The sequence below is a fragment of the Natator depressus genome, chromosome 8, assembly GCF_965152275.1.
Source record: "Natator depressus isolate rNatDep1 chromosome 8, rNatDep2.hap1, whole genome shotgun sequence".
In the NCBI taxonomy this organism is placed as follows: domain Eukaryota; kingdom Metazoa; phylum Chordata; order Testudines; family Cheloniidae; genus Natator; species Natator depressus.
Window position 1 is genome coordinate 15,405,221 of NC_134241.1, and position 15,229 is coordinate 15,420,449.

Here is a 15,229-nt window from a genome sequence, read left to right on the forward strand (position 1 = left end):
TGTACATTGAGAATGACTCATAGACTTTAAGGTCAGAAGGGACCATCGTGATCATCTAGATTGACCTCCTGCACATTGCAGGCCACAGAACTTCACCCACCCCCTCCTGAAATAGACCCCTAACCTCTGGCTAAGTTACTGAAGTCTTCAAATCATGGTTTAAAGACAAGTTACAGAGAATTCATTATTTACACTAGTTTAAACCTGCAAATGACCTGTGTCCCATGCTGTAGAGGAAGGAAAAGAAAACCCATGGCCTTTGCCAATTGCCAAAATTCCTTCCTAACCCCAAATATGGCTATCTGTTAGACCCTGAGCATGTGGGCAAAATCCTCCAGGCAGAGATACCTGGGAAAGAATTCTCTGTAGTAACTCAGAGCCCTCCCCATCTAATGTTCCATCTCCAGCTCTTGGAGATTTTTGCTACTGGCAGTCGCCAATGAGTTACATGACACTGTCGGCAGTTTCATCATACCATCCCCTCCATAAACTTATCAAGCTCAATCTTGGAAACCAGTTAGATTTTTTGCCCCTACTGCTCCCCTTGGAAGGCTGTTGGTTAGAAACATTCACCTAATTTCAAATCTAAAAAAAAACAATAGTTAGCTCTTCACCTCCCTTGAACCAATCTGCACCCCCATAATCCTTCCCCCTTCTTAAAAGCCTGGGAAAACAGGCAGCCTTGCAGTGCATTCAGAAGGGTATTTAAATTGATACTATTATATTTTCATAATAAAATGTCATTAACAAAACTTGCTTAATGAAGTTCTTTGTACAACAGCTCAGGTGAACTTAGTGTGGGCCAATTTTTGCCCAATTCCTATTAAATCCATGAGTTGTTTGGCCCAACCAGTCGAATCCTAGCCTTTTGAAGTTAGTATCAAGACTTCCATTGGCTTCAATGGAAGCAGGTTTTGGCTCTGATTTTGTTAATTCTGTGTGTGTTTGAGAATCGATCTCAGGGTAGTGGCTGAGGCCAAATGTTCCAGGCCAGGTGTCTATGATTATGATCATATCAAAGAAGTGTTCCAATTTTGAAGGTGTTGCAGCACAGTGATACTTGAGCTGTGATATTCTACAAGTGCCTGACACTCTTTATGGGGCCTGATCCAAAGCCCACTGAAGTCAAAAGAAAGCTTCCCTTTGGGTCAGTCTACACTCGCGGCAGTTGTAGAGTATGGACTTTGCATGTCCAGCTAGCATGGGTATAAATAGCAGTGTCGAGAGTGAGGCAGTCCTTAGGTGAGTAGACATGCCAGAACCCATGGGTACAATGTACCCTACACAGCTCTCTAAGTGCCCAGCCAGTGCATCCCCCATCTACACTGCTGCTTTTAGCAGTGTAATATCACGCTGTCCCTCCATGGCCAGAGCCTTTCCTCGATGCCGTGAAAGACTCTGACAGCAGAGAAAGGTTCTTGCAGGAGGAAGGCACGAGGGAAAGGCTCTGGCAGCTCCCGACTGCCAGAGTCTTTCCCGGCTGCTTCTTCTCTACCAGAGCCTTTCCCTGCAGCGTGTAGCTACACATCACAGTGAGTGTGGACGCTGTGTGTATCCTACACACTGCCACAAGTGTAGACAAGGCCTTTGACTTCAGTGGGAATTGGATCAAGCCCCTGTGTCGGCTCCTCTTCCCTGTAAGCTCTTTAAAGTGTCATGTGACTCCCGGATCAGCTGTGAACACAATCTGGTGGCTGCCCTAGGAAAAACAATGACAATTTGAAACAGGTAGAAGGAGGCAGAAAGAAATACATACATATGAGTGGTAGTGAACCAACAGAGGCAGAGTTCTCATGCTCCATCTGTCAAGCTGCCCTAGATAATACAGTTCATACCACAACCTTTACTCAGCTCTCTTGGTGGCTATATATTGAAGCGGATTGTCCCAGTGATTGGAGCAGGACCCTGGCTGCAACACTGGATAACTCAAGTTGTGAACAGCTACAACATGGTTTTGTCTTCGTCTGTGGATATATATGGTATAACCAAGTTAAGGAATTACATACCCTAAATATCTACCAGGTTTAAAACAAAAGACCTACCAACATATAACTCTTTTTTGTCAAGAAAGACATCTGCACCTGAATGCAGTTCTGAGATGCAGATAGAGGCTAGAGCCTGCTATGCTAGTGAATGAAATTGAGACCCAGAAACTATTAACAGAAGTGGAATTGAGGAGTCTGTTTTTATTTTCCAGACTGAGTGAAACACAAAACACAAAGTCCATAAACAGTGAGAATCAAATGCCGTGTGTAAAATGTGTTCCCAGTTTAATATAACAGAAGGTGTGGTCAGTAACAGACTAACAGTTATTAAACGTGTAACACATAACATTAAATACAGACACTCAGGTCCCCAATCCGGCAAACACTTCCACATGTGCTTCGTTTTTATTACCCTGAGTATCAGTGGCACGACTCGGATCACTCTCCAGACTGCGCATTTGTTCCTGCAAACGCGTTTGCTTTTCGCTAGTCTTGCCCGCTATGTTTTCGGAAGTGTGGACCCGGGCGTCAGCAGAGGAATCCTTGCCACGGCAACTCTCGAGAGCCCAAACAAAGGCCGGTGAGTGGCCGACGGCCACGCTGGCCTGGATACAGCGGGTGCTAAAAGCCCCCAGGGGACCCAGGGAGGCTGGGACAGTCCGAGAAGCAGAGCCGGCTGCCAGGCTGCCACCGGATCCCGCCTCCAGCTGGGCGGGCTTGTTCTCTGGGCCGCAGGGCAGGAGGAGTTGTGTGCGTGCGGGCTGGGAGCTGCCTGCTCCATGCGGAGGCTCACGTAGCCCCCGGGAGGGGGAGCTGTCCTCCTGCAGCTGGGCTGGGCACCCCCGGGACCCGGCAGGGGAGGGCGAGCTGTGCGAGCCCAGCTCTCGGCAGGGGAGAGGCGGAGCCTGGCGCGATCAGAGCCAGCCCCAAAGGCTGCGCAGGCTCCGGAGCCTGTCAACAGAGCGATTCTCCCCGCTAGGTATCCCTGCCAGCGGCTCGTCCTCCGGGGCAGGGCAGGGCTGTCTTCCCCGCGGGCTGGGCGGGGGTCAGCAGCCCCCGTCTAGCATGATCCGGGGAGAGCCCCTCTGCCTGCACAGGCGGAGCCATTTCCTGGGGCTGAGGCTGCCGCAGCCGGCGCTGGGACTGGACACAATGGGAGGGGAAGCGGCGGAGTGAAGGGCTGAACCCCACCGTGCAGGCGGCTCCCCAATGCCCTGCCCGCGCGACCCAGGAGACCCGCGGCGGCCGATCCAGGGAGGTGAGCCCCGGGGAAGGGACGGGCACGGGTGTAGCTCTCGGCGGGACTCCCCCCCCCACCGGCACCCCGTGCTGGTACCCTGACTCTGATCCCAGCCCCCACCGCGTTCCCCGAGATTCCTGACTTGGGGCAGCCGCTGCCCGGCTCCCAGGGCCGGTGATGTGGTTACTTGTGTAGTTAGTTGCCAGCCCATCACATGATCGCCCTCCCTTTTGTTTCCGAAATGAAAACGAAAGAGGGATGGTGGAGTCGCTGCCTGCCTTGCTCCTGCCCTCTGCCCCTCAGCCTGGTTATTGTGTAGGTGCTGAGTGCAGCGTCCAGACAGAAGTTACCCCCCAGCGCGGGCTCAGATTGTGCTCCCAACATAAGGGCCTGGGAACAGCGGGAGAGGAAACCCTGGCCCAGATGTGTTCACACTAAGATCCAACAGTCAAATTCCACTCCCCTCCCCTTCCTTCTGGTGCCTTTTCAGCATTAAAAAAAAAAACTAGAGCGAGAGAGAAACAGACAACTCCAGGGAACCAGGATTTTTTGCCCCCATCAGCTCTACAAGGGAGATAGAGCACAATGAGAAGTGACAAAGGGTCCTAAGGGCATCCCTGGCACCAGGTCAAAATCATGGACAGTCCCCGGGTTTCGCCCAGTTACAAGGAGACCCCCCTCCACCCTACATCTTAACACCCTGTGACAACCAGCCCCCCTGAGTGGATTGTCATATAAAGGGGGCTTTGGGCCAATATGTGATGAAGGGGGAAAACGAGTGCACAGATACAAGATACTCCCACCCTTCCCACGGCCTGATATCCAAGTTAAAATGAGGTGGGGGGTTGTTAATGCTGCTCTAAAGCTATCCCTGCTCTGAGAGTTTTCGGAGGGAGGAGGTGGCACAGTACAGGCAATGGCTGCTAGCCATGGCAACACAACGTGAGGCCCACAGCTGGAGACTGATAGGATTATGGAGGTGTCTCTCTCTCCATACCCTGGCTAGGCTCACAAGTGTTTAGAGAGGTGAGAATTTCCTACAGGTGCTAATTTCTTCAATCCTCACCCCTCTCACCCACCTTTCCCCCAACCATGTCAATCTCCCACTGCTTCCATCTTCTTTCTGTTTTAAAAAAAAAATAGTCGAGCTTACCTTATTGCTGCTGCTTCCAGATCCAAGGTTTCACCCACTCAGGGAATGGGGTACCCTGTGCGACAGCATATCCCTGTGATTGGCTCTGCCTCATCAGTGTGACTGGGGATCCAGAGTTATGGCCAGGGATTCCTGACCTATATGGCCTACCCGGGCCCATCCTCATCATCCTGCTGTCAGTCCTGTGCAGAGGATGGTGTGTCTGAAATGTAGGTCTCTTATTCTCATGCGCCATTTGGGTAAATGTTGCCAGCTGTACCTCTTTGTGGGAACAAAGGAGGCAAAGACAAGAGAAGGAAATGAACTGTTGAATCATTTGATCCATTCCCCTGCTGTGGCAGGATTACTCTGTAACGTGTCATTTTAAATAATGTGGTGCTTCAGGAAAGGCAGAAGATTGCAAATGGATTTTGATAAGAATCATTTGTAAATGTAAAATGTGAGAGATCCTTTCTGTTAATCAGTTGGAGTGCCCAGTTTGCACATACAGTATTTTGGGAAGTATAGTTACTTATATTGCCAATATTAATGTTTCTGTATTAAGAATTGCTTCTATTTAATTTTAATTGTTTTTAATTTTTTTTTTAAACCAGGAACAGGGATATGTAAGTGTGTATCAGAAAGTGGCCTGACAGTTCTTGTTTCAAACTCTCCTTTTGGTTAAATTGGCTTCAGTTCTTGTTTCAAACTCTCCCTTTGGTTAAATGTTACGGCTTTCAGTTCTGATGCTCTTTTACACCCAGTGCCAATTAAAGCCAAAGTCATGTGCATTATTTTTGCCTTTAGCAGGGGAGGGGAAAAACATGTCATGGAGTTTCAGCTTTGGAAATGTAGAGTAGTTTCCAGAAGATTCATGGAGGCTTTGAATACTTAACTGAGCTGCTGAAAATAGTGATAAGAGCTTCTGGGAAGCAAAGATGAGGAAGCCAGGGTCCACAGGTCTTTATAAAGAAAAGAAGTCGAGAACTTAAAATTAGTAAAAATCAACCTTGGGTCCTGTTTCACAGGTGAAACACTATGTCCAGTGCTCATGCTCTTTCCTTTCAGCTACTCAAGTGGCACTGAAATGTAAGCATTAAAATCTTTAATTTCACCTTGACAATGAAGTTCACATTTCTTGATACCCAAGTGTAACTGTTTTGACTGGTTAGAGGTGGTGATTTTTCTAAAGCAATGCTGTTAGTTTAAAATTTTGTTTTTAAAAATCAAATTTCCTTACCTGTGTTACCAGTAACAGCCAAGATTAAAACAACAAACAGAATTTTTAAAATCTAGTTTATTTTTCATTAGCTTTCATTTACCATCTTTGCATTGCTTTCTGCTTGACTAACGGAAACAGACTCACCAGTTTCATTTCAGGTTCTCAGTCACTAGCACTAGACTGTAAAGTTTAGATTCCAAACACTGCAATCAAAGTTTGATCTTGTTTTAAGCAAAACTCTTTCCCCTGGAATTATAAAACCCATTGAAAACAATTTTGTTCTTAGGTTTTGTGTGAAAACAAAGCAAAAAAGGATGTTGAACCTGTTTACCTTAAACTAAAACTTTAGGCCTCTGTTTTCCAAAACCTTTAATGTAGCAGTTAATAATAGTTTTTTTTTTTTTTTTTAAAGCTAGTTGGGAACCTCATTTCATTTATAGAGTACGTGAGCTCAGTAGTAGGTAGTCTTCCATCAGAAGGATACTGCAAGCATTTATGAAATCTATGAAGAAAAGCTCTTGGCTGCATAGTTGTTCAGTTGTCTGAGGTTCTTTCATCATGGATCTGCTTCTGCTTCTGTGGAAGTTAATGGCAAAATTGTCATGAACTGGCATGAAAGCAAGCTTGGGTCCTACCTCTTAACATCTTTGGCCAATAGACAAGTAGCAGGGACATTCTTTAGCTAGTTATCAACATTTTAAAGTTGAAGAAGCCACTATGAAAAAAATCCTCATATAGTTTTAAGGAGTTGTGATAGTGTTTTATAATGCTTCAGTTTTCCTTGATTTAGATAGCTGTGCCTGCCTGGGAAACTGGCCCATCCACTCGTTGCCATGAAGTGTACCGGATCTTCTGAGTGTCAGAGACTTCCCTTCCTACTAGAGGATGCCCTAACAAGAGAGGCCAGGAATTGGAAGGTGCCAGTTTTTTGGAATTTCACACTGAAGGTATTTTTTTCTCTTCTCTATGGAAATGCATTAGGATTCCAGAAGGTTTTCTGCAAAATACAGCCCCAATTCTGCTATCCGATCCACATGTCCACATCGCATATGGACTAGATACCAGGATTGGGATCTGTGTCTGTCCAGATTTCAATTTAGTGTAACAAGATGCACAATATCTAAAACAGTTGATCCAAAATAAAATTTAGAGAATATCCTTGCATAAATGAGAACCTGGGAGTGGCAATCAGATGACAGGGGATTGTGTTTATTTGGTGTTAAATAGGTCATATACGTAAGTAATCCTAAAATCTACAGTGCTTGGTCACTTTTTATTCCCCACCCTCCAATTTCACTGAGATGAGAGTAAGAGAGGATGCTCTGTGATCTAATGATTAGGAGTCAGGAAACTAAATTCTGTTCCTGGCTCTGCCATTGGCTCACTCTGTTACCTAGGGAAGCCACTTAACTTCGCTCAGTTTTTCTGTCTGTCATATGGGGATAATAATGCTTACTACATTTGTAAAGTGCTTTGAGAAATTTGCCCTTGAAAAGCATTTCAGGCTATGTCCCTTCTCTTCACAATCTAATGGAAGTGCTAGATAAGTGCAAGGTATTAGTATTTATTTTATTAATGAACCGGGCACTATCGTCTGAATGGATAATTTGAGATCAATATAATACAAGTTAATGGTGGACATTGTTATCTGAATCATCGCCTAATTTATACTTTGTGCCTATGACACAGCTCTGGTTGCTTTTACATTAACATTTAAATGCATACCATAAATCACTTACAATAATACAATGTCAACAAGACTTATTTTAGTCTGTCCTCTCCTCCGAACACGTCCTCACAAGAAAAGCCTCTGTAGGTAGATAGGTTTTGCGGCATGTCCTGTATAGTAGCAAACTTGGCTTCTATCCAGTCCAGGGATAGAGCAAATTTGAGAGACATGGAGCTGCACAAAGAACCTGTAGATGTACAAATCAGCTCAAGCCCCCAAGATGATCTCTACTGTTGGACTAAGAGTATAACTGAGCTGTTGATTAGAGCATTTAAACAGATGGGTTTTTAAATTCTGTTCCTCCAAAGTAAGTGTGGTGTTTAACAAACCACCAATTGTGTTTTACTTTCTTCCTCCATCTCAGGGCACAGATCTCTCTCCATCACATTATGAGAAAGCAGTTCTCTGGATTGCAGAATTGAGCTCCCAGTTCCAGTTTTACTCTGAAACGTTTGCCTTGGCTATCAACATTCTTAACCGGTTTTTGGCATCAGTAAAGGTAGAGATTCTCTTTGGAAGCTTTCTTTTATGATTTTATTATTAACCAGGGCTGCCGCGAATATTTAATTAGGATTCAGTTTGTACACAAATCTAGCTGGACTGTAGGTATTTCAGAATCACTCCGATAGTGAACCTCTAGAAAGCACAGAACTCAGATAGCAATCAAGGCCCTGGCACGTGTTAAACTTTAAGTCAGTAGGACATAAGTAGGAGCTTAATTTAAGTACATACTTGAGTGCTGTCCTAAATAGGGATTCCCCCTGAATTATAATTCAAATGTAGTTATAAACATGAAGACTTTGTGTTCGTGCAACTACGTTTCACCACTATTTTACACAAACTACGGTCCCGATGGCTCTGCCTTTGGAAATCAGTGGCAAAATTTCCCATTGGCTTCTGTGTCAACAGGACAGGACCCTATCTTATGTATTATTACTCAGAGTCATAATCGGCATCAGGCAAAGGTTCAAATCTAGTATACAGTACCCACCAATTTACAATAAATAAATGGAATCATCACATTCTGACTGGTAGCACTGCAGGTTAGGGCTGACTGTATTGCATGATCTAAGAACGGAATGCCGTGATACCTGCACTCAGGAGGGGATTCCTTCCATTGTAATTTTTCATGTCTTTGCTTTGTTTGAACATCAAATTATCCTTTACTAATAGGAACTTCAATTTAGGTCGAAGTAGTTTTAATGCAAAGTAAAGGTGAAGATTTGGGCCTCTCTGTCTGAATGACCATTGTTTATTTTCATCTAGAACGTTGTCTTCTATGCTCAGTGTTTTGCTCTTTCCCCTTCAGGCACAAGTAAAATACCTTCGGTGCATAGCAGTTACCTGCCTCGTCCTTGCAGCAAAAACCAATGAAGAAGATGAGGTCTGTTTGTTTTATTTAAATACAGTAAATCAACTTCTGGTCATTCTTGGAAGCCATTCATGTTTCCAGGCTTTTACCAATTTATCCTCTTTGTCCTTTGGTTAGCTAACCTGTAAAGTGGGAACAATAACACTTGTCTTGTCTTGATATTGCTTAACCATCATTTGGAAAGTGTAATGAGTCCCTTGAATGAAAGATGTATATTATTAAAGCTCTGTCCTTCACTTGTGCTCCAGTGATGGGAAATTGGGAGATTAAGGAAGCCAAGACAGGGTAATAGTTCTTCAAAGGAAGGTTAGACGGTATGTATTTTCCTGAGGGTAGAAGATGTGGCTTGACTTCTATCCAATTAAGTTTGGAGCAGATAACTCAAACATGGGTTGGTTCCCAGTCCATTCATTAAACACTTAAATCAGCAACTGCTTACCTGAAAAGAGATAATCTCTGTGAGATAATTACCCAGTTATAATCATGTGGCTAAAACCTCTCGCAGCATTTTGAAAGCACACCTCAAAAATCATGTAAACCATTTTGAACTAGTTCCATTTCAAATTTGGAGTTAAAAAAAAATCGAAGGCTTGCAATAATAGCGCAAAATTGCCTTTGAAGAGCATAGACCGCATCCTCTCCTCTTCGTTATCTAAATGTGGCCAAAGCTTTTATTTTTCAAACTGTAATGAAAGGAGAAGAGCTCTGGGCTCAAGACCTTTTTAAAGGTCATGAAGTAGAAGAACGCGGTATTGTAAATGCTGGAGTCAGAAGTGTGTTTCTCCTTGAACATGTCAACATCCTTGAAGTGCTCTGCAGAGATGCTCATAAGCCTTCACACAATACATACCGTAAGGTTGTGCTTTGCAATATTTTCCCAGTGTACAGGAGAAGTTGAGTCATTGGCCACAGGAAATAAGATAACCACAAATAAAGAAAAAGCACCGAGAAACAGGCTAGCAGGAGGCTTCAGAGAGACCGTCACAACAGCAAAATAATAAGGCTGGGGAAGCAGTGCTCTTGAATCTCGAATTTCATATTAAACAGGGTCACATTCCCTCTTGGTGTTGTCAGGAGGTATTTAGAAATCGGGTAACCTGAATTTAAACAATTCTTGGCTCCTCAAGGCACCCATGTGTTAATCAGATCCCTTTGCACGCACAGACAACAAAAGGTCACGCACAACGTTGTGTAGTAAGGTGGCTTCTTTATTATTATTATTCTTTTCAATTTTCACAGGTAATACCATCAGTGAAGAAGCTTGCAGTGCAGAGTGGTTGTAAATGCTCTCCAGCTGAGATTTTGAGAATGGAAAGAATTATACTAGATAAGCTTCACTGGGATCTTTACACAGCTACACCTATGGATTTCTTAAACATTGTAAGCACTAAGAATTTTGCAAAAGTCTAAACCAGTTTTGTTTCTCATTTAAGGAAACAGCTCTTTTACCAAATAAGACTAGAAAACACAGATGCACGTGTGCTCACCACCCCCCTCCACAATGACTTTTAAGCCACACATTCTTAGCTATCTGCAAGTCTTTTGAAGAATGTTACAGTGCAAAATGTCGATTTCTTTTAAACACTGCTAGTCAAAACCTTTAATTTTTGTTTAAAAATTATTCAACCAGACCCCCATTTTTAAAGGACAACTAAAATGGACTTTAAAAAGATTCCTGTACTGCACAACTGTACTCCATTTTTATTTCTATTTTTTTAAATACACACTGCAAAAATATTTCTAACTATTTCCATTCTATTAATACTGTACATACAAAGCTGTCAGAATTTTTGCTACATTTCACACACAGGTCCTCTCAAACCATCTTTTGCCCACCACTGAAACTTGACCACAGTTTTGGGCAATTAGACCATACGGATCTGGCACTTAGTCACATTATTTGCTAAACACTTCATAGAAACAATTACACTTTTCTTAAATAAATGATCATGTATTTATAAGGCAAAAATCACGTGTTATGAACATACCCTGGGCTCTCTTTTTATGGTAATGGATGGATATTTAAACCATATTAAGCTGCTGATTGTTTGAAAACCACCTATCATACCCAGGTGCTTGGACTATGAATTTACTGAGGAAACAGAAGCATTACAACTGAATTTACTCCTATCTGCTGGCCTGAATACCACTTGTCTTTTGTTGGCAATCAGGATAATGCAGTGACTTCAGAATTTGTTAGAAAACACAGACCTTTTACATTCATTATAAGCTTTAAAACAGTTTGATGGTTGGCAAGTACAACACAAACCAAGTAACACATGGTAACAGGGAAAATATTTCTACACTTCCTGATGTGGATTGAAATTAGTTTGCACTTCTGGTCAATAACATATGAAACGTACAAAGTTCACTGTTGACCTCTGCTTTTTTTATATATATATGTATGTATATATTTATCTTCTCTCCAGTTCCATGCCATGGTGATGTCCAACTGGCCCCATCTACTAAATGGGCTGCCTCAGATGAATCCTTCCCGCCATGTTGCGTTCTTGACCAAACAGCTACAGCACTGTATGGCATGCCACCAACTATTGCAGTTTAAGGGCTCCACATTGGCTTTGGTGATCATCACCTTAGAGTTGGAGAGGCTGACTCCTGACTGGTTTCCTGTTATTACTGATCTGCTAAAAAAAGCACAGGTAGGAGTCAAAATGGCCTCAAACCACAAATTTGAGGCCAGCGCACAGATAAATGAATAAAGCTTGCGGCGTATTTACAACCAACATTGCACGTTTTTAATGTACTTCTCAGGAGTGCATGTATATGTCAGGGTCTGTTCTCCCTTTGATACCAACCCCCTTAGTGTTAATAGGAGTTAGGTACTCCTGGAGGAAAGAGTGCACTGCATTTCGTTACGGGGTCTTTTATTGTGAAAGGTGGGTCAATCACATTAGACCCAATTTTCGAGACATCTCAGTGCTCATTTGCTCTCAAAGAGGAGGAGGTTCTTCATTGTTCTCAATGGGAACTGCTGGGTGCTGAGCAGGATTGAAAATCTGCTCGTTTATATGATTTAGGAATGCCAGGATCTTTCAGTGCATTTACTTCAGCTAAAAACAGTCTGTTGAAGATATGGATAGATGAAGGCCACACCCTACCTCCTGGGCATTTCTGTTTGTCTTGAAATGGAGACATTTTCTCTTATTTACAGAACACACGTGCTCATTAAGAACATGTGCAGTGAGTATGGAGGTAGTCTGGGAGTCAAAAAACCTAGAATCTGTTCTTAACTTTGCCATTTGCTCATCATGTGACCTTGGGCTCGTCAGTGACTGAACCCCCTACATCCTAGTTTCCTCATCAGTAACATTGGGATAATGATTTTCACCCACCTTTTGTAAAATTCTTTGAGATCTACTGATGAGGAGCTCTATAAATGCTAAGCTATTATTATAAGCCTTGAATACTGGAAAATTTGATATTGGTTTTTTCCTTTCACTGAGCTTACTTAGAATTGCACATCAATTAAAGCTTTCACCAGAGGACAGAATAATTTAACAAACTGGAGAAAAATGGTTCTGTATCTTTCATTGCAGGTTAGTAGCGTCAAATTCATCCATTGTAAAGAGCTTGTGGATCAGCAGCTAATGCATTTACAACCATCCAACGCTGTTTATATCTTTAATCCTGCCAACCAAGCCATCCAAGCCCATCCAGAGGAAAAGTTACCCTACTGTTATTCTGAATGGAAGAATTCAAGTCAAATTAGTTCAAGGGTCATTGTGAGTCAGCCAGTTCCAGCAACTTTCACACCTACTTCCGTCAAAATTCATGAAGACAGCATGGAGACAGATGAGTTCTATGATGGATTCAGGCACCTATACAACGAGGATGGTGTCCCAGAAGGTGGAAGGGTCAGCATCGCTGGCTCATGCAATAATCTGAGGCAAGGAGAACGTAGTTCCCCTTGTCCTCCATTACAGCCACCTGAAATTAACTAGGGGAGGCCATAATTGTGTAGGAACTAGCAAATGCGGTTGCCAATAGGTCAGATGAATGGAATGCTAGATGCTGTCAAATGAAAGCATTCCTTGTTTTGGATAGAGCAATGCCAAAAACATTAACTTGCCGCCTTTTTAAGTGTGTCCTAAAACAATGTTTGCTACTTCCCCACCATTTTTGTATGATCTGAGCATAAAGCTGGGTAAAAACCTCAACAGCTATGGATAGCTGAAGTCATACAACTCAGGGATCTAAATTCAGCAGATGGGGCTTCACACTGCACTTGGAGGAACTGATGGAACTACATTCCTTGGGCAGCTATTATTTAGGCTCTCTCCCAGCATGCATTGTGACTTCAGCCCTTCCAGACTATAACATTGTTCTCTTCTACAAGCTGTTTCCATAATATGAACAGCTGTAGGTGAGTTGCCTTGTGGGGAAGGGAGCTGCCATTGCATGGACCGTTAGGTCTATTAAAATATTCCTAGGTGGGACCAAACTTCTGATTTAACAGTGAACAAAAATGTGTCATGAGAACAGACTAAGCCACAGTGTAGGAAATTCCAGTTTTACTTAAGGGCTGATCTTGAACTCAAAAGATGCTCTGAGTGCTCTGGCACCTTTCAGAATCAAGCTTTTAGGGACTGATCCATTGCAACCAATGGAAAGACTCCAGTGGGCTTTGCATCAGACCTTCACAGATTATGTGGTGCAATTGAATTTTGTTCATATTGTAGCATGCGAACTGTCTCTCTCTCTCTCCTTTTTTTTTTTTTTTTTAAAACACCTTTTCTTTTACAATTTATATATTTTTAAAAACATTTGGTTCTTTGCCTTAACTACTAATTTCCACAGTGAGGCAGCTAAACTGACTTCTGTAGTTTGTAACAGTTTTAAAGCAGCCTGGCAAATGTTTTAAAGGATGAGTCCTGAAAGAGTGATTGTTACGTTTTTATTTAAAACGGGGGCCAGCACTTTTAAGTTAATTTTTTGTTTGTATACTAATTTGGAAGTGTAATCAGAACAATACTGTAGGGAAAACAGATTAGGCCTTGATCCTGCAAGTTGTGGCCCAGTATGAAAGCTAGCTGCGTGCCTTTGTATGAGTGCAGGTAAGGGGCTTCAGGCATAACTCATCAGAGTGAGGGCCCCGGCCCATTCACTCTCAGTTGCGCGAGGGTGAACATGGGGTGGGGCTAAGCAGAGACCTGGATGTAAGTGCCGTCCTCATACTACTAGAGGGTTTACCCAAGCCTCATTCTAGCTATGCAGGCAGCATTCTCCTTAATGAAGGACGAGGTTTCCTGGCAATCTTTGTCCTGCTCATCTCTTTTTACCTTGTGCTTATGTGAAGCATCTCCCGCAGCTACGCTGTGCAGGCTCAAAACTGTTAGTGGCTGAATTAACAGATTTAGTTTTAGAAATGTTCTGGTAAAATGTTGACAGCGTAAGCACCGTGGTACGGTCAGCTTTGTGTGTGTGTGCGTGCACATGCACAGGTGTGTAAGCCAAATTTCTTTTAAACTGCAAAAATATGTGCTAAATGTACCAAACAGTTGTTATCGCAGGGTGATGAATTAATGCAAGCGAGAGATGTGTGTATGAGTGGATTTGGACAACCCTTGGAACACAGGATGGAGTCGTACAGCAAGGCAAGGGCTACCACAAACTGTGAATGTTGCGCTTTATACTAGTTTAAACCACAGCTCTCCTTACAGGTTGAGCAAGGTGGTTTGCCAGTCTGTCTCTTTGCAAGGATGTAGTAAATAAGTTTTCAAATTGGAATTAAAAAAGGATGCACTGTACCAGAAGAGAAAACTGTTTACAAGCCTTTCCACGCATCTCGAGGGCTAGTTTCTGGAGGGACTTGGAATGTTATTTATTAATCCTGCTGAAGTCGCATAAGGAACGTTTTCATTTTGTGGTAGGACCCCCCGAAAAAAAGCCAAGAAGGAAAAAAAAAAAAAAAGCAGCGCCTTCCTTTTCTATCACAAACTGTGACTTGACTGCCTGACTTTTAAAGAGGCAAGTTATCTTTTGTAGTTTTCATTAAATAAACTGTAATCTAAATTCTGGCTTTCTGAGTGTGTTCCTTAAGGTTAAGAATGTAATAAAATTGGAATAGGGCCACAATCTGCCCTGATGCCACTCCATGCAATCCCTTGAAGGTAACAGGGTTGAGGGGGTGTTTGTCAAGGGACAATCTGGTCCCAGGGCCGTTTCATTTTGTATGCTGTTTCTTATGCACCCTCAGTAGCATAGCTGTAACTGACCTAAAACACTCAGACACATTGCACATCTTCCTTTCTGTCTAGCTTTGAGCTTGTGCGTAGTTTCCTGCCCCTCAGCTGGACAATTCATCCTACACTATTTAACAAAGCCAAATTTTAACCTTTCTGTATTCTGGTCCACGGCACTTATCCCACTTTGTATACGGTTTCTTCATTCTAAAAGGCACACTCACACTGAAAAGCCTATTCAGAGATGTCACCATTTCCCAAATTAGGAACATGACTTGACACTAAAAGTGAACAGCAAAATCTACAGAGTGCCCATTGCAACAAAGGTATTCTGGCAGCTCTGTAC

General features: G+C 43.0%; 2 protein-coding genes across 4 annotated transcripts in view; one reads left to right on the forward strand and one right to left on the reverse strand.

The window, feature by feature from the left end:
- Nucleotides 1–2,901: 2,901 nt before the first annotated feature.
- CCNI2 (cyclin I family member 2) lies at nucleotides 2,902–10,551 on the forward strand. The gene is made up of 5 exons (XM_074960500.1): nucleotides 2,902–3,243; nucleotides 6,370–6,526; nucleotides 7,673–7,807; nucleotides 8,618–8,692; nucleotides 9,920–10,551. Exons 2-5 carry the CDS (start codon nucleotides 6,413–6,415, stop codon nucleotides 10,088–10,090), a joined length of 495 nt encoding a protein of 164 aa, XP_074816601.1. The 5' UTR covers nucleotides 2,902–3,243; nucleotides 6,370–6,412; the 3' UTR covers nucleotides 10,091–10,551.
- SEPTIN8 (septin 8) overlaps nucleotides 9,905–15,229 on the reverse strand; it is a 76,358-nt gene continuing 71,033 nt past the window's right edge. The window contains exon 9 of one of the 3 annotated variants that reach the window (XM_074960495.1): nucleotides 9,905–11,325. In XM_074960495.1, the coding sequence (XP_074816596.1) occupies nucleotides 11,160–11,325 (166 nt within the window). In that variant the 3' untranslated portion in view covers nucleotides 9,905–11,159. The remainder of the gene's footprint in view (nucleotides 11,326–15,229) is intronic. The other 2 variants (XM_074960494.1, XM_074960497.1) reach the window with 2 other exon arrangements.